This window comes from Octopus sinensis, linkage group LG3 (genome assembly GCF_006345805.1).
Source record: "Octopus sinensis linkage group LG3, ASM634580v1, whole genome shotgun sequence".
Classification (NCBI taxonomy): domain Eukaryota; kingdom Metazoa; phylum Mollusca; class Cephalopoda; order Octopoda; family Octopodidae; genus Octopus; species Octopus sinensis.
The window spans coordinates 67,247,300-67,271,291 of NC_042999.1; the positions used below are offsets into that span (position 1 = coordinate 67,247,300).

The 23,992-nt window shown below is 39.6% G+C and overlaps 1 protein-coding gene and 3 non-coding genes across 4 annotated transcripts in view; 1 reads left to right on the forward strand and 3 right to left on the reverse strand.

Annotated features, from left to right (window-relative positions):
- The window catches only part of LOC115209854 (general transcription factor IIF subunit 2), a 28,228-nt gene extending 16,068 nt beyond the window's left edge, over positions 1–12,160 (forward strand). Inside the window, exons 5-8 of the mRNA XM_029778426.2 lie at positions 1,195–1,276; positions 4,106–4,202; positions 10,244–10,387; positions 11,946–12,160. Of these exons, the coding sequence (XP_029634286.1) occupies positions 1,195–1,276; positions 4,106–4,202; positions 10,244–10,387; positions 11,946–12,056 (434 nt within the window). The 3' untranslated portion in view covers positions 12,057–12,160. The remainder of the gene's footprint in view (positions 1–1,194; positions 1,277–4,105; positions 4,203–10,243; positions 10,388–11,945) is intronic.
- Positions 12,161–19,897: 7,737 nt separating this feature from the next.
- Trnas-gcu lies at positions 19,898–19,979 on the reverse strand. Its single transcript has one exon. It is a non-coding gene; the product is annotated as a tRNA-Ser (tRNA).
- A 776-nt stretch (positions 19,980–20,755) lies between these two features.
- On the reverse strand, positions 20,756–20,837 carry Trnas-gcu. Its single transcript has one exon. It is a non-coding gene; the product is annotated as a tRNA-Ser (tRNA).
- Positions 20,838–22,630: 1,793 nt separating this feature from the next.
- Positions 22,631–22,712, reverse strand: Trnas-gcu. The gene has a single exon. It is a non-coding gene; the product is annotated as a tRNA-Ser (tRNA).
- Between the last annotated feature and the right edge of the window lie 1,280 nt (positions 22,713–23,992).

Sequence of the window (23,992 nt, forward strand, 5' to 3'; positions counted from 1 at the left end):
AAAGGACAGAATGACGAGTAAGAGCTGTAAAGAGATAGTGGCAATGAGATGTCCAGCTGGCCCCTCAACGCATGAGGCGAATAGAATTGGGTGGAGGTGGGATTGCAAGATTGTGTGAGGATGGAGAGGCAGCTTGCAATTATAAAAATTAGGTGTTGTTGAAAGGTGATGAGTCATGAGTTGGGGAAGATAGAGGGATGCAGAAGAGGGTCGGGGAACGGCATGACAGTAATGATGAAACAGTTGATAGGGAGAGGGTGAGTGAGAGAGATGACAAGGTCAGGTAGGCTGCAGGAACAGCAGGGTGGGGTAAACATAGTGCATGACAAGAGAGATAGTTTGGTTTAGTAATGGAGGATGATCTTTCAATTCCTGTCTACTGAATCCCGGGGCTGAGTAGTATGATCAAAAGGGCAAATTGTTGTTGTTGTTCAGTTTTAGGCCATCTCTGATTGAGCAGGCCTGTCCTCAAAGTCACTCCAGTAGTGACCATTTTTTTTTTCAGACATTATATGTGGAAATATATTATCCAAAGTTTCCATCGTTTTGTTTTTAAAGCAAAAGTGTGAGGTTTAATTGCTATTTCTATATGCTCTCCTTTGGCATCAGCTAGTTGGACATGATTGCTAAGTTCAGTTGGAAACCAACCATTGCCAACAAATTCTAATATATTCTGAAGGTGCAGGCATGGGTGTGTGATTCAGAAGTTCTTCTCGGCCACATTTCAACCACAGGTTCAGTCCCAATGTATGGCACTTTGAGCAAGTGTCATCTCCTATAGCCCTAGGCCAACCAAAGCCTTGAAAGTGGATTTGGCAGATGAAAACTGAAAGAAGCCTATCATGTGCGTGTGTTGTATCTCTTTGTCTTTAAATTGCATGATTGTTGTAAATGGTTACCACTGACGTACGAGCAATGTTCTGTGAAAACATGTTCGGTCATGAAGAAATGTTTATTTATTTGGAAACTATTGAGAATTGGTAACACGAAGAGTATCCAGCCATACAGTCTTCTTTAATAAGCTCCACCTGACCCATTCAGGCATAAAAAAGTGGATGCTAAAGTAATAATAATAATAATAATAATAATGATGATGATGAGTAAGGACTTCTTATTGTTGTATTTGTAGAGGAAATTTGGTTGATTTGTAGACGTTCTATTTGACTATCTTGTGTTTCATTTCTTTATTTTCAGACAAACTTGCAATCGAGGGCAAAGTGATCCAACGTGCAGAATGTCGACCTGTGGCCAATGACACATACATGAAACTGAAACGGTTGGTTCCAGGTTCAATATCTATTTCATCCTGTGAAAAGACATTGGGTCGTAGTAGGGTGGAACTGAAAGATTGAATGTGACCTGTGGGTCACTTTTTCAGATGTTATTCAAAAGAAATGGTGATATCCCATATCACATATTTACCTAACTCGTAGTGGGGACGAAGAGAAAGATTGAATGTGACCCGTGGGTCACATTTTCAGATGTTATTCAAAAGAAATGGTGATCTCAGGACTTATTCTTTGGAAGCCTAGTACTTAATCTATCGGTCTCTTTTGCTGAACCACTAAGTTACGGGAACATAAACACACCAGCATCTGTTAAGCAATGTTGGGGGGGGGGACAAACATATACACACACGTACATATATATATATGTACGACGGGCTCTTTTCAGTTTCTATCTACCAAATCCACTCACAAGGCTTTGGTCAGCCCTAGGCTATAGTAGAAGATACTTGACCAAGGTGCCATGCATCGGGACTGAGCCCGGAACCATGTAGTTGGTAAGCAAGCTACTTACCACACAGCCACTCCTATGTTGGTTTGCGAAATTAAGATGCAAATTCCCAAGTGCTCCACAGACACACGTACTCTTAACGTAGTTCTTAGGAAGCTTCAGTGTAACACAGAATGGTCCTTTAAATTATGAGTACAACTCATTTTTGCCAGCTGAGTGGACTCGAGCAATATGAAATAAAGTGTCTTGCTCAAGCAGGGTTGGCCTTAAACCAATTGGATCGATTGCTCCCAATCGGGCCCCACACTCAAGGAGGCCACATCCTATACTATGAAATTTTATGATGGTGGTCTCCCTGAAGTTTAAAAAAATCTATATAGAAATGCTCTTTAAAAAAACATACTTTTTACACTTTAGTGATGCAAGATACCAAAAGATAAACCCATTCATGCAAAATTGCCTGGGTCAGCCTTGCTCGTATTTTTAGTGTAAGGGTCAGTTGTATGTATGCATGTATGTATGTGAATATTTGGGAGTGTTTATGGGTATGTTGGAGTAAAATATTGTGTGTGTGAGAGAGTATGTATGTGATTGTTTAAGTGTATGATGAATTATTAATTTGCTTTTTATGTATATCTCTTTTAGCTTAACATCCTGCAACAGATAAGCGTTTCTTTGGGATCTTGTTAAATTTCTTTTCAATTTTTGCCAGAATATTTTTAAAAGGTGTAGTGTAGTTTAGATGTGGTTTCGCTTACTGATGGTGAAAATTTTTGGTAAATTTATAGTTTAACACCCAACTCAATTTCAGTGGAAAATAATGCTTTTTCCTCATTTTTTTTTTTCCTTGTGCTATCAACTAATCTAATCTCCTAATATGCTGCAAATAATTTTTTCAACAGAAATCGGAGCAGGGTGGGGTAGAGTGGACTTCGGAAATTCACCCCCTCACGTCACCCAATTGGGCCCCACACTTCCTAAGGCCGGCCCTGTGCTCAAGGACATAATGGACTGCCAGGAATTGAACTCACAACCTTTATGATCATGAGCTGGATACCCTAACCACAAAGCTATACACCTTCAGAAACTTACATAAATAAGCTAAGAGATTATGTATTGAAGATGCTTGCAAAAATTTTCAGTTCTCAAATATCAGATTTTTTCCCCCTACTTAATTTTGTGAATTTAATTCTCAACTTCTTGAAATTTTCTCCCTTTTACTCTGAGTATCACTCACAATTAACTACTAGATTTTTTTTTTTTTCTGCGACTAAGAGGGGAATTTTAATTGATTAAGGGTTTCATTGCATACATGATTCAGTACAGAATTCTATAATGTTCTTATAGATTTTATTGTGTTGAATAATTTAATCTGAAACTTTACCAAATCATCATCTTTACTACTTCATCTCAACAGCAGTAGTAATAGGATGAATGGAGTGAAATTTGAATCCATGACTACTTTGTGATCAATAGTCTAGTCCTTTCACCCTACAATCTCATTAGGTTCCATTCAATGAAAAAGCTTTTAACATGCCAAGATTAAAGCCTGAGGCAAGCTTTGAACTAGGTGGCAACAGAGCAAACTCTGATCAAGTTAAGACCAGGGAAAGAGACTAGCTTTGATCAAGTTGAGATTGAGGCAAGAGAAAAACTTTGTTCAAGTTGAGATTAGTGCAAAAGATAAGCTTTGATCAAGTTGAGATTAGAGCAAGAGAAAAACTTTGTTCAAGTTGAGATTAGTGCAAAAGATAAGCTTTTGTCAAGTTGAGATTAGAGCAAGAGATAATCTTTGGTCAAGTTGAGATTAGAGCAAGAGATAATCTTTGGTCAAGTTGAGATTAGAGCAAGAGATAATCTTTGGTCAAGTTGAGATTAGTGCAAAAGATAAGCTTTGATCAAGTTGAGATTAGAGCAAAAGATAATCTTTGGTCAAGTTGAAATAAAGAGGCAGCTTTGCATTTTAATTTTCTATTTCGAAGTCATTTTTGTATGGTTAATGCTTTCAGGGTAGACATGAATGTCACAACCCCTCATTGCATCCTTAAAAATATGTCTAGTCATAAGTTATCGACTCTATTCATAATTAACTAAAACAGTCACATGAATTTAAATTAATATACACTAGAACTTTTGACAACATATTTCACATAAAGAAGAGTTGTTTGGGCATAACTGCAGACTGCAGTTTTAAAGAGAGATTGAAGTGAAGTCACACGAGCTGTAATTTACTTGACCGTCTTCCCCAGGAATTTGAAACGTGACGGGTATTATAGACTGAAGACAAAACATTTCCCCTATTAACTTCATCTTTGTTCACCTTTGTACACATGCAGGAAACTAGAATAAAATGTTTCTGTTTAAACAGTTTACAGCTTGTCTCAAAGAATAAACCAGCACGTCAAGTGAAACAGCTGGATATGGTGGTTAACAACTATAGACCAGTAACAGAGCACTCGTTCATGGTAAGAAACTTATTTTATTGTTGTTTTTTTTCTTTAGATTTTGTGGGTTTTTAAAAATTTTATTTGTTTGTTTTTTGTCACACTTGTATGGGTGGAGTTTTATTGTGTTTTTTCTATTTATTTGTTTGTTTTAAATCCTTTGTTTCTATAGTTGGATGCCCTTCCTTCCTACTGTATAAACTAGCCAACCATGAAGTAGTAGCAGAACCTGTTTTTCTTTTCTGTGCTTTAAAGAATTTTTAAAATTTTAATTAATCTCTACAAGCTGTGTTATTCGTATGCATTTACTTGCATTTCTCGGATGCAACAATGCAAATGCTGGAATAAGATCTTAAGCCTTACATCCATGTAGTTAGTGGCCCAGTGCCATCACCTCAGAAAACATTGCAAAGTTAAGCTCAGCTGTTGTTTGTTTTTAAGTGTAGACAAATTGAATGAAATTTGTATGGTTTACGGTTGTGTGATGATTTTATAGTCATGTGTGTGCATATGTATGCAGATGTATTTGTGTGTTTTGAGTTTGTGGGTGAAGCAAATAATTCATCTCATCTATAAAACATCTGCAGCTGTCAGTTTGAGATGTCAGTCTAGCAGCTAAAAGAATCGACAGCTTGTATGTGTGTTGCATGTCATTGGTACTGCACAATCATCTCAACAAAGACACCTTAGCTGTCAAAGGAATAATCCACTTCTGACATATGTTGTTGGTGTTGACAGGCCTCGAGGTCAGCTCTGATTGATCTAACAGGCTTATGATCAAGGTATTTCAGCCATGACCCTCCTGTCTATTTATATTGTATTCGGCTTGGCTGTGTGGTAAGAAGTTTGCTTCCAAACCACATGGTTTCAGGTTCAGTCCCACTGTGTGGCACCTTGGTCAAATGTCTTTTACTGGGTCGACCAAAGCCTTGTGTGTGGATTTGGTAGATGGAAACTGTAAGAATATTTTTGTATATGTGTGTGTGTGTGTGTGTGTGTGTTACAGTCTCCTTGCCTTGACATTGCATAATGGTTGTACATGAGTGTCACAGTTATGCTATTTTCTGTGAAAACATGTCCGGTCATGGGGAAATATTGTCCTTCTTGGAAACAGGTGAGGGTTGACAACTGGAAGGGCATCCAGCCATAGAAAATTTACCTTGATAAATTCCATCCAGCCTATATGAGTATGGAGAAAGCAAACAATAAAAGATTAATGATGATTGCATATTCTTCCATTTTTATGAAAATATGGTAGAGATTGAGATTTCAAAGAGACTTAGCTGGTATTTCTAACAGGTCGAGTAACCATGTAGAGGTTATGTTATTGGCTTGTTCTGCTCAATATAGACTGCTACAGTAGAAAGATACAATTGCACTGTTGTAAGCAGGAACACTCTATAATTGATGAGTGTTTTCACTGACTTAGTTGTTCTGAACTCTAATTGCTCTGTAGACAAAACCTTTAGTAATCTTCCATTCTGTCATAGACATGAGCTGTTTCTCAGTTTCTTGTGTCTGTGAGGCACACTGCAACATATCTTTCTCTGTTGCTTGTTCCTCATTGGATTGTGGCTCTGCCGAGGCACTCTCTTGAAAGGTTTCGGTTGAACAAATCAATCCCAGCACATACTCTTTACCCTTTTACGCTTTTACCTGTTTCACTCATTTGACTGCAGCCATGCTGGAGCACCGCCTTTAGTTGTGCAAATCGACCCCAGGACTTATTCTGTGGAAACCTGGTACTTATTCTATCAGTCTCTTTTGCTGAACCGCTAAGTTACGGGGACGTAAACACACCAACATCGGTTGTCGAGCGATGTTGGGGGACAAACATATATACACATAAAGTTAATCCAAACATGAAAACACAAAGAGAAAACACAACAACGCATGGACGTGGAACAAGCATAGTGTTATTGGACATTCAGGAAAGGAAAGAAAGAAGGAGGATTTAACGTTTCGAGCAGAGCTCTTTGTCAGAAACATAGGAAAAGGAAAGATCCAAGGAAGGGAAGACGGAGGAAAAAGAAAATTGCCAACGATACACACACAGTCACATATTGAATATACATACATACATACGGCAGGCTTCTTTCAGTTTCCGTTTACCAAATCCACTCAAGGCTTTGGTCGGCCCGAGGCTATAGTAGAAGACACTTGCCCAAGGTGCCACGCAGTGGGAATGAGCTCGGAACCATGTGGTTGGTAAGCAAGCTACTTACCATACATCCACCCCTGCGCCTGTATTTATTTTTCTTTCAAGTCTGGTTCTTATTGATTTAATTTCTTTTTCTGAAAGACTAAGTTATGCAGAAGTAAACAAACCAACACCGTTTGTCAAGCAGTAAGGTGGGGGAAAACAGAAATAATGATATGCACACACACACACACACACATGTAAGTGCAAGTATCGCTGTTGGGGAAGTTTGTTTCTCAACTCAATTTATTGGTCAGCCTGGAGTTATAGTAGAAGAAACATACCCAAGCTACTGCACAGTGGGATTGAACTTAAAACTACATGCTTGCAAAGCAAGTTTCTTAACCACAGTCATGTCTTAGCTTATGTATCAACTGCTTCATTTCTGCTGGCTAATTAATCAAATATAAGGCGGCGAGCTGGCAGAATAGTTAACACATTGGACAAAATATTTAGTTGCATTTCACCTGACTTTTATATTCTGAGTTCAAATTCCTCCAAGGTCAACTTTACCTTTCATCTTTCTGGGGTGGGTAAAATAAGTACCGGTCGAACACTGGTGTCAATTTAATTGACTTGGCCCCTCCCCTGAATTTACTGGCCTTGTGCCAAAATTTGAAACCATATTAAATAAACACCAGCAAAGTAATTATCTAATCAAGCAAACTTGCCTGCAGGTGACTCTCATCCTTTTGCCATTCATTTTGTTCAGACAGGGTATCTAGGGGTACATTATCTAATCCAATGTATCCTCCCTTAAACATGATTGCAGTTTCAAGGGCATTTAAAAAACAAATTGATGTTTTAGTCCTCAAAGTGTGGCCACAGCTATCACCTTCACAGCATCTCTGAGATTAGATTTGACTCCTATTTCTAGCTGATTTTGCGACAATTTAAAAATTCCTCTCATTGGCTCATTTAGATTGTTTTTTTTTTTTTGCTATCTTGTGCTATTATATTCATCCATTTCAGTAAACAGACTTCAGAAAGTCACTGTAGATATTTTACTTTAGCTGTTGCACTACTAACCTTGTATTGTTTAGCTAATGGGGTATCTTCTGTGTAGTAATTTGACTTCCAAAATATAGCTAATGAATGTCCACCAAATTATTCATTATTATCTTAAAAAAAAAACCGCACATACACATTTCATAATATGGTCCTAGTTATACCGTGTCTGGAAATAAAAGAATTTGGGATGAACATAGCTTGATTTAATTACATCTCTGTCTGGTTGGAACTGACCTGGGACCAAACGATATTTTTAATTTTTATGCTTTTGTGTTTAATGAAGCGTATGCTAATAATATGCTATTAATCTTTCCTATGATAGGAACAAGACTTGAAATTTTGGGTGAAGGGGCTGGTCAATTATTTCAACCCCAATACTAAACTGGTACTTATTTTGTTGACCCTGACAAAATGAAAGGCAGTGTCAACCTCAGCAAAATTTGTTTGAGTGTTGGGCCTCACAGATGCTAGGTGGCTGAGTTCTTTTCAAGCGGAGCTCATGGAGGCGAGGTGACTGAGTTCCTTTCGTGCATTGGGCCTCATGGAGGCAAAGTGGCTAAGCTCCTTTCGAGTGTTGGGCCTCATGGAGGCAATGACCAAGATCTTTGGCATTATGTTGTACTTGAGAAGAAGATCCATCAAGCTGAGAAAATTCGTAGTTGTGGCAGATACCAGAGTCACACAAATGGCACCTGTGCCGATGGTACGTAAAAGCACCCATTACACTCTTGGGGTGATTGGTGTTAGGAAGGGCATCCAGCCATAGGAAACCATGCGAAATCAGACTGGATCCTGGTGCAGCCTTCCAGTGTGCCAGCCCTGTCAAACAATCCAACCCATGCCAGCATGGACAACGGATGTTAAATGATGATGAATGTCACAGAACAATTAAAAAAACACGATGTTTATTCCATCAAACAACAAAGTATCTCTTTACATTCACGTGGAAATTTCATGGAGATATGGTCCCGTACGATACCGGTGGGTTTCATTTATGTCGCATTCTCAACGCAGCTTCATCGTCCAAACAATAACGCTGCTTTTAAAATTTTGACATTTAAATTTCTTTAAGAAATATGAATCCTAATGATGGTATCATAAGGTTGGCAGCATTGACAATTGAGCGGAAAATGGTAATTTAAAGTCTGAAACAGAAAGGAAGCGTAGAGTGTGTGTGTGCGTGTCTACATATATATAAGTCGGACAAAATACTTTGCTAACAATTCTACTATATTAATATTCAATCTATGACTATTACTACTACTACTACTACCATCTCTGTGCTACCACCACATATGTAGAGCGACAGTTGGCCGTAAAAACTTTGCTAGAATATTTGATATTCTCCTTTGTATTAACTTGCCTAAAGGCACAGGTGTTAGTATGTTACAGCAGATGGTTATGGATGCCAAATTTGAAATCAATTCATCTACCATATATAATACAATATACATACATACACCCACACACATATATTTATATATATATATACTTTATTTAAAAGCAGCAGAAATATAACAAAAGCTGCTACTCGGAGTTTCATGTTCCTGTTCGTCAGACAGTTTTGGTAACAAAACTGTTCAACGAATGGGAACGTGAAACTCCAAGTAACAGCTTTTGTTATATTTCTGCTGCTTTTAAATAAAGCATATTACTCTACCTCCGGTATTTGAGTACTCTTTTTTCCACCTTGTTTCACATTTATGTGCTTACTCCGGTATATATATGTATATATACATACATACACACACACATATGCACACACACACTCACACAAGTGCATGTGCTAAATAGTTTGCTTCCCTTCCACATGGTTGTGAGTTCAGTCCCTCTGCAAGGCACCTTGGACAAGTGTATTTGGTAGGCAGAAACTGAAAGCAGCCCTTCATATGTGTATGTATGTGTGTTTGTGTGTGTGAGTGTATGTATGTTTGTATCTGCTTGTCTTGACATCATGTGAGAGTCGTAAAATGATTGTCACTGTCATACAAGCAGCATCGTTCGCTTCTAGTATTCTGCATGAACATGTCCCATCATGGGAAGATATTGTCTTACTTGGGATTCGATGAGGGTTGGTGACAAGAAGAGCTGCTGGCTGTAGAAAGTTTGCTTCAATAATCTCTGCAAAGGGCACCTGTGAAATCGTAATCGTGGCTGTTGCCGGTAGCATGATGTTCAAATGTTGGGCCTCATGGAGGTGCTGACAAGTGACCGAGACCATGGTGATATGCTGTGCTTGAGGAGACCAGTCAAGCCAAGTGAAACTAGTTGTGGCCATTGCCAGTGTCATGTAAATGGAACCTGTGAAGTCATAGCTGTGGCTGTTGCTGGTGTTGTGTAAATGGCACCTGTGTCGGTAGCACATAAAAAGCACCCATTACACTCTTGGAGTAGTTGGTATTAGGAAGGGCAGTTGTTGCTGTTTGGCCAGGGTTGTTTTGATTGCAAAAACTTTATGATGAAGGCCATATAATCATCTTGTCTTTCTTATATCAGAGATATGTGTCCTCTTCTGAGCTTGTAATTTATGCTGTTTGAATGGATTTTGGCCATTGTTCTTGGTAGTTAGCATGGCTAATCAGTTCTTTTTAAGATAGTGTGTGCACACCTGCACATGCACACACATTGCTAGAGAAGGAGGGAAAGAGATTACAATGTTATAGATGGTAAGAGAGTACAAATGATTATATATATATGTGTGTATGTGTGTTAATTATTCATAATTTTTATGTTTGCTTTCCTTGCTGACATGTGTGAGATGAGTTGGCACTCATTCTGAGTCAGCTCTTTACTTTTATCTGTCAAATTTTAATGATGATAATACTGGGTCAAATATTTTATTCATTTACAGAAAGAACATGAGCAACGAAAGAAAGTTGAAGGCAAGAATATCCGTAAGGAGAAGAATGAAGTTACCGATATGCTGTTCAATGCATTTGAGCAGCACCAGTACTACAATGTCAAAGACTTGGTCCGTATTACCAAACAGCCCATTGTACGTAACATTTTAGTCTTCTTCCTTCTGTCATCTGTATTCTTTGCTAGTGTTTCTCTTCCAGCAGCATCTCACTTTCACATACAATATGTAGTCTGGCATGTCTGTAGAGAGAAATCCTATTGACTTTGTTTTTCTTTTATCCTCTAATGCAGTGTTTTTCAACTATTTTACCCTTACATAACCCTTAAAATATACTACATGTCTCAACGGACCCCTGCACAAAAGATATTATATACCATATCTTTCTCATATTTTTTATCTTAGTTCATGTGGAAAATATCATATATATATGTAGGGTGTCCATAAATTACAGACATCACTAAATATATCCCCAGTGGTGGTTATATTTTTTTGATAACATAATGGGTTAGAGAGGATGATGTCTATATTACAATAACCAATAATATGTTGTGAATGTATAATATTATTACGATCATGAAATTAGCATTAGCTTATCTCACTCTTCCTCATGAAACCCCTAGGAAACTTTTGCAGAACCCTAGGATTCTGGAGATCCCCGGTTAGGAAACACTGCTCTAGTGCAAGACCTTTTTATCTGTTCATTAATACAACTCCCATCTTCAGTTGAGGATTCTCATCTTTCAAGTTATTTGAGGACCTTACTGCTGCTGTTGGTGACACTTAAAAAGCACCCAAGTACACTGTAAAGTGATTGGCATCAGGAAAGATGTCGAGTCATAGAAATCGTGCAGAGGCAGACAGCAAGGATCAGAGCAGTCTTCTGACTTGGCAGTTGCTGTGGGACCATCCAACCCATGCCAGCATGGAAAACAGACATTAAATGATAAGGATGAGGGCTTCCTCAAACGAAGAAGAGTGTCATCTATGTCAAGCTGTCCAACCCAATCCAGCATGGAAAATGGATATTAAATGATGGTGATGATGATGATGATAGCGATCTAGTTAAGAAACTCATTTAAGAACCATCTGATTTTGAGTTCAGTTCCATTGTGCAGCACTTTTGACAAGTATCTTCTGTTATGGTGTTGTGCTCACCAAAGCTTTGTGAGTGGATAGAAACAGAAACTGAAGGAAACCTGACACACACACATACATTATATATTGTTATCATCATCATTTAATGTCCATTGTCCTTGCTGGCATGGGTTGGATGGTTTGACTAGGGCTGGTAAGCTGGAAGGCTGCACCAGACTCCAGTCTGATTTGGCATGGTTTTCTACAGTTGGATGCCCTTCCTAATGCCAATATGTGTATGTGTCTGCTTTTCTTGACATCACATGATGGTTCAAATCAAGTGTCATTGTCTATAAATGTTGATTTTCATTCCTAGTCTTCTGCAAAAACCATCTGGGCACGGGGAAATATTACTTTGCTTGGAAACAAGGGAGGGTTGGTGACAGGGAAGGCATCCATCCATGCCATGGAAAATCTGCATCAATGAATTGATTCATGCAAGAAGCATGGATAAGTGGACATTAAAACAATGATAATAACCATGATCCTTTTCTCCCTTTGCCATTCTTAATGATGTTTATTGATCTAATAGGTTTTTCCCCCTTTTTTTTATCTCCAGATTTACTTGAAGGAAATTCTGAAAGAGATTTGTACATACAACATGAAAGCCCCACACAAAAACATGTGGGAACTGAAGCCCGAGTACAGACACTACAAGGAAAAAACTTGAGCAGAACACTCACTCATGTAGCTTTAGCTTTCTTTCCTAATACTCTATTTCACTTTTATTCAGTCCAGCAGTGCTGGTCACTACCATAAACTGCCAAAATTTCCTGTTTTTTTCTCTCTTTTATTGACCATTTTTATATGGTTCCAACTTAATTGTTTCTTTATTTTTATTGTAAAAAAAAAGACTAAATTAAAAAGATAATCTATTAATATAATTGGCAGTGTGTCATTCATATCTCTCTGTTTGTCCTTGCCCCTCATCTTCCAAAAGAGATAACTCTGGTGCCATTGGATTTATCTATCTTGATTATTATATACAAACATATATAACAGATAATGTGAGAAGCAACTTAGCTACTGTTGGTAGTTACAGATGCAACACTTTACTTCTGCAATTTGATAGTTAACATTATTGTTGTTTTTGATATTTGTTGCAATATACAAATATATATATATATAGAGATAGATAGATAGATATAGATATATTTATATATATCACCGTCACCGACCAGGCTATCAGATGTTGCTACACATCGCTGGTCACAATGCACTTCGCAGTGTTTTAGCCTTCAAATGACGCCATCCCGCTGGCTAAGCGGGCAGGCCAACAAAAGAAAGAGTGAGAGAAAGTTGTGGCAAAAGAGTACAGCAAGGATCGCCACCACCCCCTGCCGGAGCCTCGTGGGGTTTTAGATGTTTTTGCTCAATAAACACTCACAATGCCCAGTCTGGGAATCAAAACCGCGATCCTACGACTACGAGTCCACTGCCCTAACCACTGGGCCATTGTGCCTACACACACACATATATATATATTTATAGGTGCAGGAGTGTGTGTGTGGTGAGTAGCTTGCTTACTAACCACGTTGCTCTGGGTTCACTCCCAATACATGGCACCTTGGGTAATTATCTTCTATAGCCTTGGGTTGACCAAAACCTTGTGAGGGGATTTGGTAGACAGGAACTGAAAGAAGCCCGTCGTGTATATATATATTATAAATAAGAGTGGTGTCTGTTTGACACCCCACCATCACTTGACTACCAATGCTGGTGTGGTTACGTCCCCATAACTTAGCGGTTTGGCAAAAGATACTGATAGAATAAGTACTAGGCTTACAAAGAATAAGTCCTGAGGTCGATATACACACACACACACCTGTGTCGGTGGCACATAAAAACACCATCCGAGCGTGGCCGTTCGCCAGCCTCGTCTGGCACCTGTGTCGGTGGCACATAAAAAACACCATCCGAGCGTGGCTGTTCGCCAGCCTCGTCTGGCACCTGTGTCGGTGGCACATAAAAAACACCATCCGAGCGTGGCCGTTCGCCAGCCTCGTCTGGCACCTGTGTCGGTGGCACATAAAATCACCCACTACACTCTCGGAGTGGTTGGCGTTAGGAAGGGCATCCAGCTGTAGAAACACTGCCAGATCTGACTGGCCTGGTGCAGCCTTCGGGCTCCCCAGACCCCAGTTGAACCGTCCAACCCATGCTAGCATGGAAAGCGGACGTTAAATGATGATGAATGAATGATGATATGTATATATATACATACACACATATATTGTGCTGCCTTGAGACTGGCTTCCATGCCGGTGGCATGTAAAAAGCACACACTACACTCACGGAGTGGTGGCGTTAGGAAGGGCATCCAGCTGTAGAAACACTGCCAGATCAGACTGGAGCCTGGTGCAACCTCCTGGCTTCCCAGACCCCAGTCGAACCATCCAACCCATGCTAGTATGGAAAACGGACGTTAAACGATGATGATGATGATATATACGACGGGCTTCTTTCAGTTTCCGTCTACCAAATCCACTCACAAGCCCGAGGCTGTAGTAGAAGACACTGAACCCGGAACCATGTGGTTGGTAAGCAAGCTACTTACCACACAGCCACTCCTACGCCTATTCCTCTCAATAAAAGTTTGAAAAGAAATGAATGAAAATGATGTACATATTTTGTTAATTTAGCTACAAGCTGTGAAGCCTGCTTACAGTTCAGTGGAGTGTGACTTTGAGATTTAAGGGACTTGGCTGAAGATATGTCGTACCGTTGGTAACGGGATGCAAAATTGATGGTTGTAAAGCGATTTCTGGATACAGCCGTCTGCACAGTGTCAAATACATAATAGTAAGGAGATAGGCAAGGCATTCCAGCTGTTATCATCTTGCCTTCGTTTTCAGATAGTATATATATATATATATACATATATTTAACAATTAAGGATAACTTCTTAATAAGGAATCTTAACAAGAAATTATCAGGTAGTTAGCGTGAAAAACCTCATAAGAGAAAAAAATTTGAAAATATTAATTTATAGTGTATAGAGGGCATTATTACACATAAATGCCTCACATTAAGAGGGACATAAGTCATTACTACCAAAATTTCACTAATCATACCTTATGCAGTTTTCGAACAAGACATTTAAAAATGTACGATTAGTGAAATTTTGGTAGTAATGACTTATGTCCCTCTTAGTGTGAGGCATTTATGTGTAATAATGCCCTCTATATTTATATAAATTATATATATATATTCAGGGCTATTAGACAAAAGAGACAGGCTTGGAAGGACTGGAAGAACGGTGGTAGCAGGGAATTGTATCAGACAGCCAGAAGGGAAGCTAGGAGACAGGTTTATTTAGCCAGAGGGGAAGCGGATAAGAAAAAATTTGCCAATGTTCTGAGCCGTGAGGATGAAAGACTTGAGGTATTTCGTGTTGCAAGACAGTGTGTGAGAGAGAATCGTGATGTGGTAGGAGAGAAGTGTGTTCGCATGGATGATGGTTCACTTGCGCTAAATGAGGATGCAAAGAGAGAGTTTTGGAGATGCCACTATGAAAGGTTGCTGAATAAAGAAAATGAATGGGATAAAGAGAGTCTGCTGAATGTCAACCCAACAGAGGGACCAGCCATCCGAGTTGAAAATTCTTTGGTAGTTAAAGCAATTAGAAGCATGAAGACAGGGAAAGCCCCAGGCCCATCAGGAATTACTGCAGAGATGCTCGAAATATCTGGCAGTGTCGGCTATAACCTAGTCACCCGTATAGTCAACCAGGTGATACACGAGGGAGTCATACCCAATGACTGGTGTAGCAGTCAACTGCTACAAAGGTAAAGGCGATGCCCTAGATACAAATAATTACAGAGGTATCAAGCTGTTGGATCAGGTAATGAAGGTTACGGAGAGGGTCATAGCCCAACTAATTGGAGAGAGAGTTAGTTTAGATGAGATGCAGTTTGGGTTCGTGCCAGGGAAAAGTACCACTGATGCTATATTCCTGGTAAGGCAGCTGCAGGAGAAATACCTGGCCAAAGATAAGCCCCTGTACCTGGCTTTCGTTGACATGGAGAAAGCCTTTGATAGGGTCCCCCGATCCCTTATCTGGTGGTCAATGAGGAAACTAGGGATAGATGAATGGCTGGTGAGGGCTGTGCAAGCCATGTACAGAGATGCCGTAAGTAAGGTTAGGGTTGGCAAGATGTACACAGAAGAATTCAAAGTAGAGGTTGGGGTCTACCAGGGTTCAGTACTCAGCCCCCTCCTATTTATCATAGTCCTCCAGGCAATTACGGAGGAATTCAAGACAGGTTGCCCCTGGGAGCTCCTCTATGCTGACGACCTTGCTCTAATTGCTGAGTCACTATCAGAACTGGAGGAGAAGTTCCAGATGTGGAAGGAGGGTCTAGAATCGAGGGGCCTTAGAGTCAATCTAGCTAAAACCAAAGTCGTAATAAGTAGGAAGGTAGACAATCCACAAATGTCTTCAGGAAGATGGCCCTGCTCGATCTGTAGATAAGGTGTAGGTAGAAACTCTATAAGATGTACCCTGTGTAAGCTATGGACACATAAGAGGTGCAGCAATGTCAAAGGTAGGCTAACTGGGAAGATAGTTTTTGTATGTGGCAGATGCTCGGGAGCATTAACCTCCGAAAATCTGCAGAAAACAACTTTCCGTCACTTTCCAGGGGGAAAAACTAGAAGTAGTTGATAGCTTCCGTTATCTAGGTGACCAATTCAGTAGTTTGGGTGGGTGCGCTGAAAGTGTAACTGCTAGAATAAGAATAGCCTGGGCAAAGTTTAGGGAGCTCTTACCTCTGCTGGTGACTAAAGGCCTCTCGCTCGGAGTAAAAGGCAGACTGTATGATGCATGTGTACGAACAGCCATGCTACATGGGCCGTGATTGCTGAGGACATGCGTAAGCTTGTGAGGAATGAAGCCAGTATGCTCCGATGGATGTGTAATGTCAGTGTACATACTCGACAGAGCGTTAGTACCTTGAGAGAAATGTACCTAAGAAGCATCAATTGTGGTGTGCAAGAGAGACGATTGCGCTGGTATGGTCATGTGGCAAGAATGGATGAAGATAGGTGTGTGAAAAAGTGCCAATCCCTAGCAGTGGAGGGAACCCGTGGAAGAGGTAGACCCAGGAAAACTTGGGACGAAGTGGTGAAGCACAACCTTCGAACTTTAGGTCTCACTGAGGAAATGACCAGCGACCGAGACCTTTGGAAATATGCTGTACGTGAGAAGACCAGGCAGGACAAGTGAGTCCAGCCCACTTATGCATGCCTTTCCTCCCTTGGACACAAAGACCTGTTGAGGCAAGCGAAGTCGATATAGAACCTCATCCGACGACAGGCACCCATGCCAACCCCCTTTGCTTGCGAAGACATGTTGGGGCAAGCGAAATCGAAATCGAATTGAACCAGCCAGGATCCCTGGTCTGGTGGTACGTAAAAAGCACTATCCGACACGTGGCCTATGCCAGCGCCGCCTCCACTGGCTTCCGTGCCGGTGGCACGTAAAATACACCAACCCGACCGTGGCCGTTGTCAACCTCGCCTGGCACCTGTGCAGGTGGCACGTAAAAAGCACCCACTACACTCACGGAGTGGTTGGCGTTAGGAAGGGCATCCAGCTGTAGAAACATTGCCAGATAAGACTGGAGCCTGGTGCAGCCTTCTGGCTTCCCAGATCCCCGGTCGAACCGTCCAACCCATGCTAGCATGGGGAACGGACGTTAAACGATGATGATGATATATATATAATATATATATAATATTATATATATATATATATATATTTCTTGTCATAAGTGAGTTACTTTTTACTGATGCTTATCATAAGGAATTTTCTGAGAGCCTTCCGTGCCACGAATGAAAATATAATACTATTAAAATGTTCTTCACCACCCGTAGTGACGAGGTGGCCTCCTCGTCGGTTTGCTTTTAATTTTTACTCAATATTTCGGTCAAGTAACATTTATCGGAGGAATCTCTTTATATACCTTTGAAATTATTTGACGGAAAAGGGACGTTTGACAATAACGCCATATATATATATATATATTCGAACTCACGCGGGAACATCCCAATGGATTAGCAGTCCATCGCCTTAACCACTCGGCCACCTCGTCACTACTGGTGGTGAAGAATATTTTAATAGTATTATATTTTCATTCGTGGCACGGAAGGCTCTCAGAAAATTCCTTATGATAAGCATCAGTAAGAAAGTAACTCACTTATGACAAAGAATTGCCAAGAGAAACCAGCTTCCTATTTCTTAATAGTTAATGGAATCGAGAATTATTTCAAGAAAAGACTATCTAATAGATTACGAGTTTTTATCAAAGATAGGTAAATAGGTGCAGGAATGGTTGTGTGGTAAGAAGCTTGCTTCTCAACCACACAGTTCCAGGTTCAGTGAGTGGATTTGGTAGACGGAAACTGAAAGAAGCCCGTCGTATATATATGTGTGTGTCTGTGTCCTTCCATCGCTTTGACAACCGATGTTGGTGTGCTTGCGTCTCCGTAACTTAGCGGCTCGGTAAAAGAGATCGTCCTTTGTACAGTGTACTTTATTGTAATGGTGCACTCCTGTGGACGGTTTAATTTGAATTAGCCTGCAGTTAAAAGCCGTTTCAAGTTGATAAGCATAAAATGTATAATTACCATTTTCGTTAGTAGTTTATTTATTATATGGTTTCGTTTTTGGATTTGGTTTGCAAGATTCTTATAATGTAACACACTCACCGGTAAAATTTCCACTTTTTTCTTATTTTTATTGTCCTAAAATTTTCGTTGCATCTTGCAACCTTTCAATAGTTTTCGAAAAGGTTGCAAGACGCAACGAAAATTTTAGGACAATAAAAATAAAGATAAGTGGAAATTTTACCGGTGAGTGTGTTATATTATATGGCGCAAAAAGAAAATGACTCTCCCCAGACACGATAGAATTTATTATATGGTATTAAGCAACTTAGGAAATGAATAACATTTTTTGAATACAAATTTGGCGGGTGGTAATAAATGAAAGTCCATGAAATGAGATCGCAATTGCAGTAGGCATTGGGGATCCTATATCTCTATAGCTTACTTGAAGCATCATGTAGTTATTTTTCTCGTAATGCCTGACACAACCGCATTGAAGCTTCTTTTTTTTTTTTTTTTTTTCTATGAAAGTCATGTATGATAAAGAAAAGCAAACGTTTATAGCAAACTCGCAAATAGAATAATGCTATGTATAAAAATATATGCCAGGGCATGCTTATGAGTGAACACCATGCGTGAAGTAAGAAGGGTCATTGAAGGTAATGTACTGTTAACAGCAATCATGGAAATGAAGCAAAATATCAATGAAATGCTTGCAGGAAGTCTGATTACTAACGGCTACAGTTTGGTGTAGATGTGAAGATTGCAGTAGAGGAGTAACTACTCTAGGGCTGTTTTGTAGACGACAGTTTTAGTTTTTCCTTCAGGAGTATAGATGAATAAGCTGTCCAGATGGACAACTCTGGAACAACTGACGTAGAACTGTCCATCTGAAAAGCACGACGTTCAAAAGTCCAATCCGACAACGTTCAACGACAGACCTTGTGCTTTGTTAATTGTCATGGGGAAGCTGAGTTTGAGAAGGAACTGATGTCTCTGCATAGGGTGGGGTTAGCAGAATTTTCGGAATGAAAACGATATCGTTTTTGCCTTGTCCCGTGATAATTTGGGATTCAATGACGTGGTCCATCATTTGTTTGACCACAAGGCAATTCTATTGCCTAGTTTTGGTGCATTTAGATTGCGTAGGAGGATGATAGGGCAACCGATTTTAAGCGAAGTTCATGGGGAGGGAGTCCTAGAGGATCTTGGGAGTTGAGAAATTCTGTTGGAAAATGTGTTGGAACAATGTTAAATAAAGATTCTGCTGACAGTAAACTGGCCATATTGTTTTAAACCAGATAATCTGTCATGGAAAGGTGATATAGAATCAGCATTATGTTCTTGCGGAGAATATCCAGAAACAATGGTGGTATTTATTCCAATATAAGAACTATCACTCTGAATGGGAGAGTGATGTGGGAGTGAAAGAGCTAGCGAACATTGGGCCAAGTTTTCATTCAACGATAGGTAAGTTTTATCTCGTAGTTTCAACCTATCAAATATATTTCCCTCCCAAGGCTTTGGTCGACTTGAAATTACGGTAGATGTTTGACTAATGAATATGTCACGAAGTAGGAGTAATCCTGAAGCCGTTTACTTACAAAGTGCTCTTAGCCACTTAGCTTCTAGAGATGTTCAAGCTTAAACTAAACAACACTGACCACTAGTCCGGCCACACTAGATATAAAAAGCGTAGACTTCAACATCATTGTAGGAACATTTTCCCATATTTGTAAGAGCTGGAAATGTTTCACGGTTTCTCGCCACCATTCAAGTACTTCGTTATTTGCCTCATGCACCAAGAGGGAACGCAATCGACTTTCGACAATGATTTTGCGGTTGGATATCAAAAAGGATCGACCAAATCTAAATATTGGTTTAAAAATTTAATAAAAGAACCGACGAGGATGAGATTCGAACTCACGCGGGAACATCCCAATGGATTAGCAGTCCATCGCCTTAACCACTCGGCCACCTCGTCGCTACAAATACTGGCCAATATTTTAACAATTTACTGTTTCATTCGTGGTAAGCGAAATGAGGAGTTCCAAAATTAAAAATATGTAACAATTATCTGGTTTACGAAAAGAAACAAAAGACAAAGATAATTTACCAAATTTATCACAAACTAAATTAATTAACAAAACTGAACGCCGTGAACAGCGACAGTATGAAGAAGCACCAACAAATGAGCTATCAAACTTTAATCTTCCATTGTCTCAACCAGATTTATCAACATAAGAAATACATCGGTTCCTGAACAATGTTAAACAAAAATTCTACTGGAAATAATCTACCCATAATGTCTTAAAGCTTATCATCTGTCACGAACGGGTCATATAGAATCGGGGTTATTTTCATGTGGAGAGTATCCGAAAACACAATGACTCTTATTTATTCCAATGTAAAAAAACACTATCACTCTGAACGAGATAGAGCGGGAGTGATATATATATATATACATATATATACATACATATTCAGAGAAAGTGGGCGAGAGAGGATATTGGGTAAAATCTTCATTCAAGGGTTTGGTTGAATTAAAATTATAGTAGAAAACGATTGGCCAATAAATATGTCATGAGATAGGAGCCATGTAGTTACAAAGTGAACTTATCAACAAGAGATGTTCAAGATTAAGTTAAACGGTACTAAATGACCAGCAGTATCGGACAGCCTGCAGAAATCATGGCTGACGCAATGAATCAATCAAGACAGATCAGACCTAAACATTGATTTATAAATTAAAAAGCAGACCGACGAGGATGAGATTCGAACTCACGCGGGAATATCCCAATGGATTAGCAGTCCATCGCCTTAACCACTCGGCCACCTCGTCATGACATTGGTCGAGCAAAATTTAAACAACTTACTGTTTCATGCGTGGAACAGAAGCCTCAAAACGTTCGTTATGGTAAGCGTCGGCAAAAAGAGCAATACACTAATAATAAACGAAGAGTTGCCATGAGAAACTAGCTTCTTATTGATCGACCGAGGGAGGGAGAGACAGAGAAGGAGAGAGAGGTGATTGGGTAAAGACTCCATTCCAGAACAGGTAGTCTTCATCTCACGAGTATGGCCGTAGTTTCAACTTATCAGATAACCTATCACAACGTGTTAATCGATTTGAAATTGAGGAAACAACCGTTTAGGAAATCAATATATCATAAGTAAGTATCATGAAGTAAGTATGAACCAAAAGCCATTTAGTAACAAAGAGAACTTAACCTTTAACTACACAAGATGTTCATGCTGAAGCTAGACACATGACCACCACTATGAGACAGCCTGCAGGGATCACCTGTGGTGCGTCCCGTCATACTAAGAATAATATAGAAGTATTCATCATCGCTAAAAATGTAGGAACATTTTTATTTATTTGCAAGAATTGGAAATGTTTCACAGTTTCTCACCACCATTCATGGCCTTCGCTATTTGCCACAAGGAATGCAATCAATTTTTTGAGAACGATTTTACAGCTGAGTATCAATAACGACAGAACGAACCTAAATATTGATTTTAAAAAAATTTTAAAGCAGCATTCCGAAGGTGAGATTCGAACTCACGTTGGGATATCACAATGGATTAGCAGTCTATCGTCTTAACTACCCGGCCACCTCATCTCTACAATTATCTCTCTATATATATAAACGGCAAAATGTCTGCTGTGCATGTCCTTTGTACAAACCCACAATTTTTCAGTTGGAGGGCTCGCACTTTCTATGGTCATTCAAAACCGTCCAAAGGTGATCGTGCACATCTTTACATTTCCCCAGTCACCCCGCAAAGCCATTTAAAAAATCAACAGAAGTGACTTTTTTGTGAATTTTCTATCCAAAACCCAATCAAAATGCCCGAAATTTGATACGCCAATTGAATGCCAGCTAGCTGTATGTGATTGGTCGGGGATTTGGACAGTACTCGCGTGCATGTGCGCACGCACGCAGCTGTATATGCGTGCACTAGCACTATGGCCCGACGTTGCCGGGTTATAGTGCTAGTCAATTAATATTTTGGCAATTTAGTACCTAATTGCTGCAAGAGAAGAACGCCAAGGATTTACTGTAAGAGATAGTAAATAAAGTACGTAATAATAAAGAATTGCCTTGAGAAACTTACTTTCTATTTATTGATAGTTCATGGAATTAAGAATTGTTTTAAAAAAGAAAAGATTGTATGTAAAAGATTAAGAGTTTTCGCTTTAAATTGGTAAATTATTCATCAGAATACTTAAGTAGCAATGATGTGGATACCTCATCATACACAGCTTCATGGAAATGAGAGGTACGGCGTGGTGGGGGGAGGTCATTAAAGATTTCCCCTGACCCACTTCCGGTTATCGCTGAAAAACGGATCGGGTACAGGTATAATCATACATCACACTGTAAATTGCAGCCTTCCACTAGAGTTCGTTTGTCTTTTACGGCTGCTGAAACGTTATCGCAGTTGAAATATTTCTCCATACCAGCAAGGGTTGGAAATGTTTTCTAGTTTCTCGCCGCTATTCCTGGTCTTCGTCATTTGCCAAATACGCTAACAGGAATGCAATCAATTTTCGCCAACGATCTTACAGCTATGTGTCACACGTGAGAGAACAAGGCCAAAATATTGATTTAAAAATTTAAAACAAACCGACGAGGATGAGATTCGAACTCACGCGGGAATATCCCAATGGATTAGCAGTCCATCGCCTTAACCACTCGGCCACCTCGTCGACACAAACACCAAGGAATTTTTTAACACTTTAGTGTTTCATTCGTGGAACAGACAACTCAAAAACCTCGTTACGGTAAGCGTCAGTAAAAAGAGTAATACACTAATAACAAGCAAAGAATTGCTTTGAGAAAGCAACTTCATATTTATTGATATTTTATCGAACCTAAAAATAAATGTTTGTAACGACCTGATTGAGAGTATTCGTTTAAAATAGGTAAATATTTATTAATATACTAGCACTATGACCCGGCACGCTGGGTTATAGTGCTAGTGCAAGCATATACAGCTGCGTGTGCGTGCGTGCGCACATACACGCGAGTACTGTCCAAATCTCCGACCAGTCACATACAGCTAGTTGGCATTCAATTGGCGTATCAAGTTTCAGGCATTTTGATCGGGTTTTGGATAGAAAATTCACAAAAATGTCACTTCTATTGATTTTTTAAATGGCCTTGCGGGGTGACTGGGTAAATGTAAAGACGTGTACGACCACCCTTGCACGGTTTTCGATGACCATAGAAAGTGCGAGCCCTCTAACTGAAATATTGTGAATTTGTATAAAGGACACGCACACACACACACACATTTTGCCGTTTATATATATATAGATATATAAGTATTAATGATTTGGATACTTGATCGTACATATATTAATAGAAATACGAAGTAATTGTATAAGATAGATTAGGAAAAGAAATGATAGATAAAGATTAAACTAAATTAATTGATAAAACACAGTGAACACCGGAGAGAATATAAGGAAGCCTCAATAGATAAGTTATCAAACTTTAATCCTCCTTTATCTCAACTAAATTTAACAACGTATGAAACAAGCCAGATACTGAACAATGGTAAACAAAGATTCTGTGGGCAATAAACGGACCATGTTGTTTTAAACCTGTCACGAACAGGTCAGATAGAACCAGATTTATGTTCTTGTGGAAAATATCCGGAAACAATGGTATTATTTATTTGAATGTAAAACGAACTATCACTCAGAACAAGAGAAAGAGAGAGAGAGAGAGAGAGAGAGAGAGAGAGAGAGAGAGAGAGAGAGAGAGAGAGAGAGTGAATAGGCTTTGGGTCTTCATTGAAAAATAGATAGTCTTCATCGAACGAGACTGCTCGTGGTTTCAAGTAATGAAATTGTGGTGTTAGTAGTGTTATGGGCTATGATGGAGCTATGTGGTGTTGGTGGAGGGGATTGCGGATGAGGTGGACGGAAGTAAGGCTTGCAGGGGCCAGCGGAAGAATCACAGGGGCATGCGTGGGCAGGAA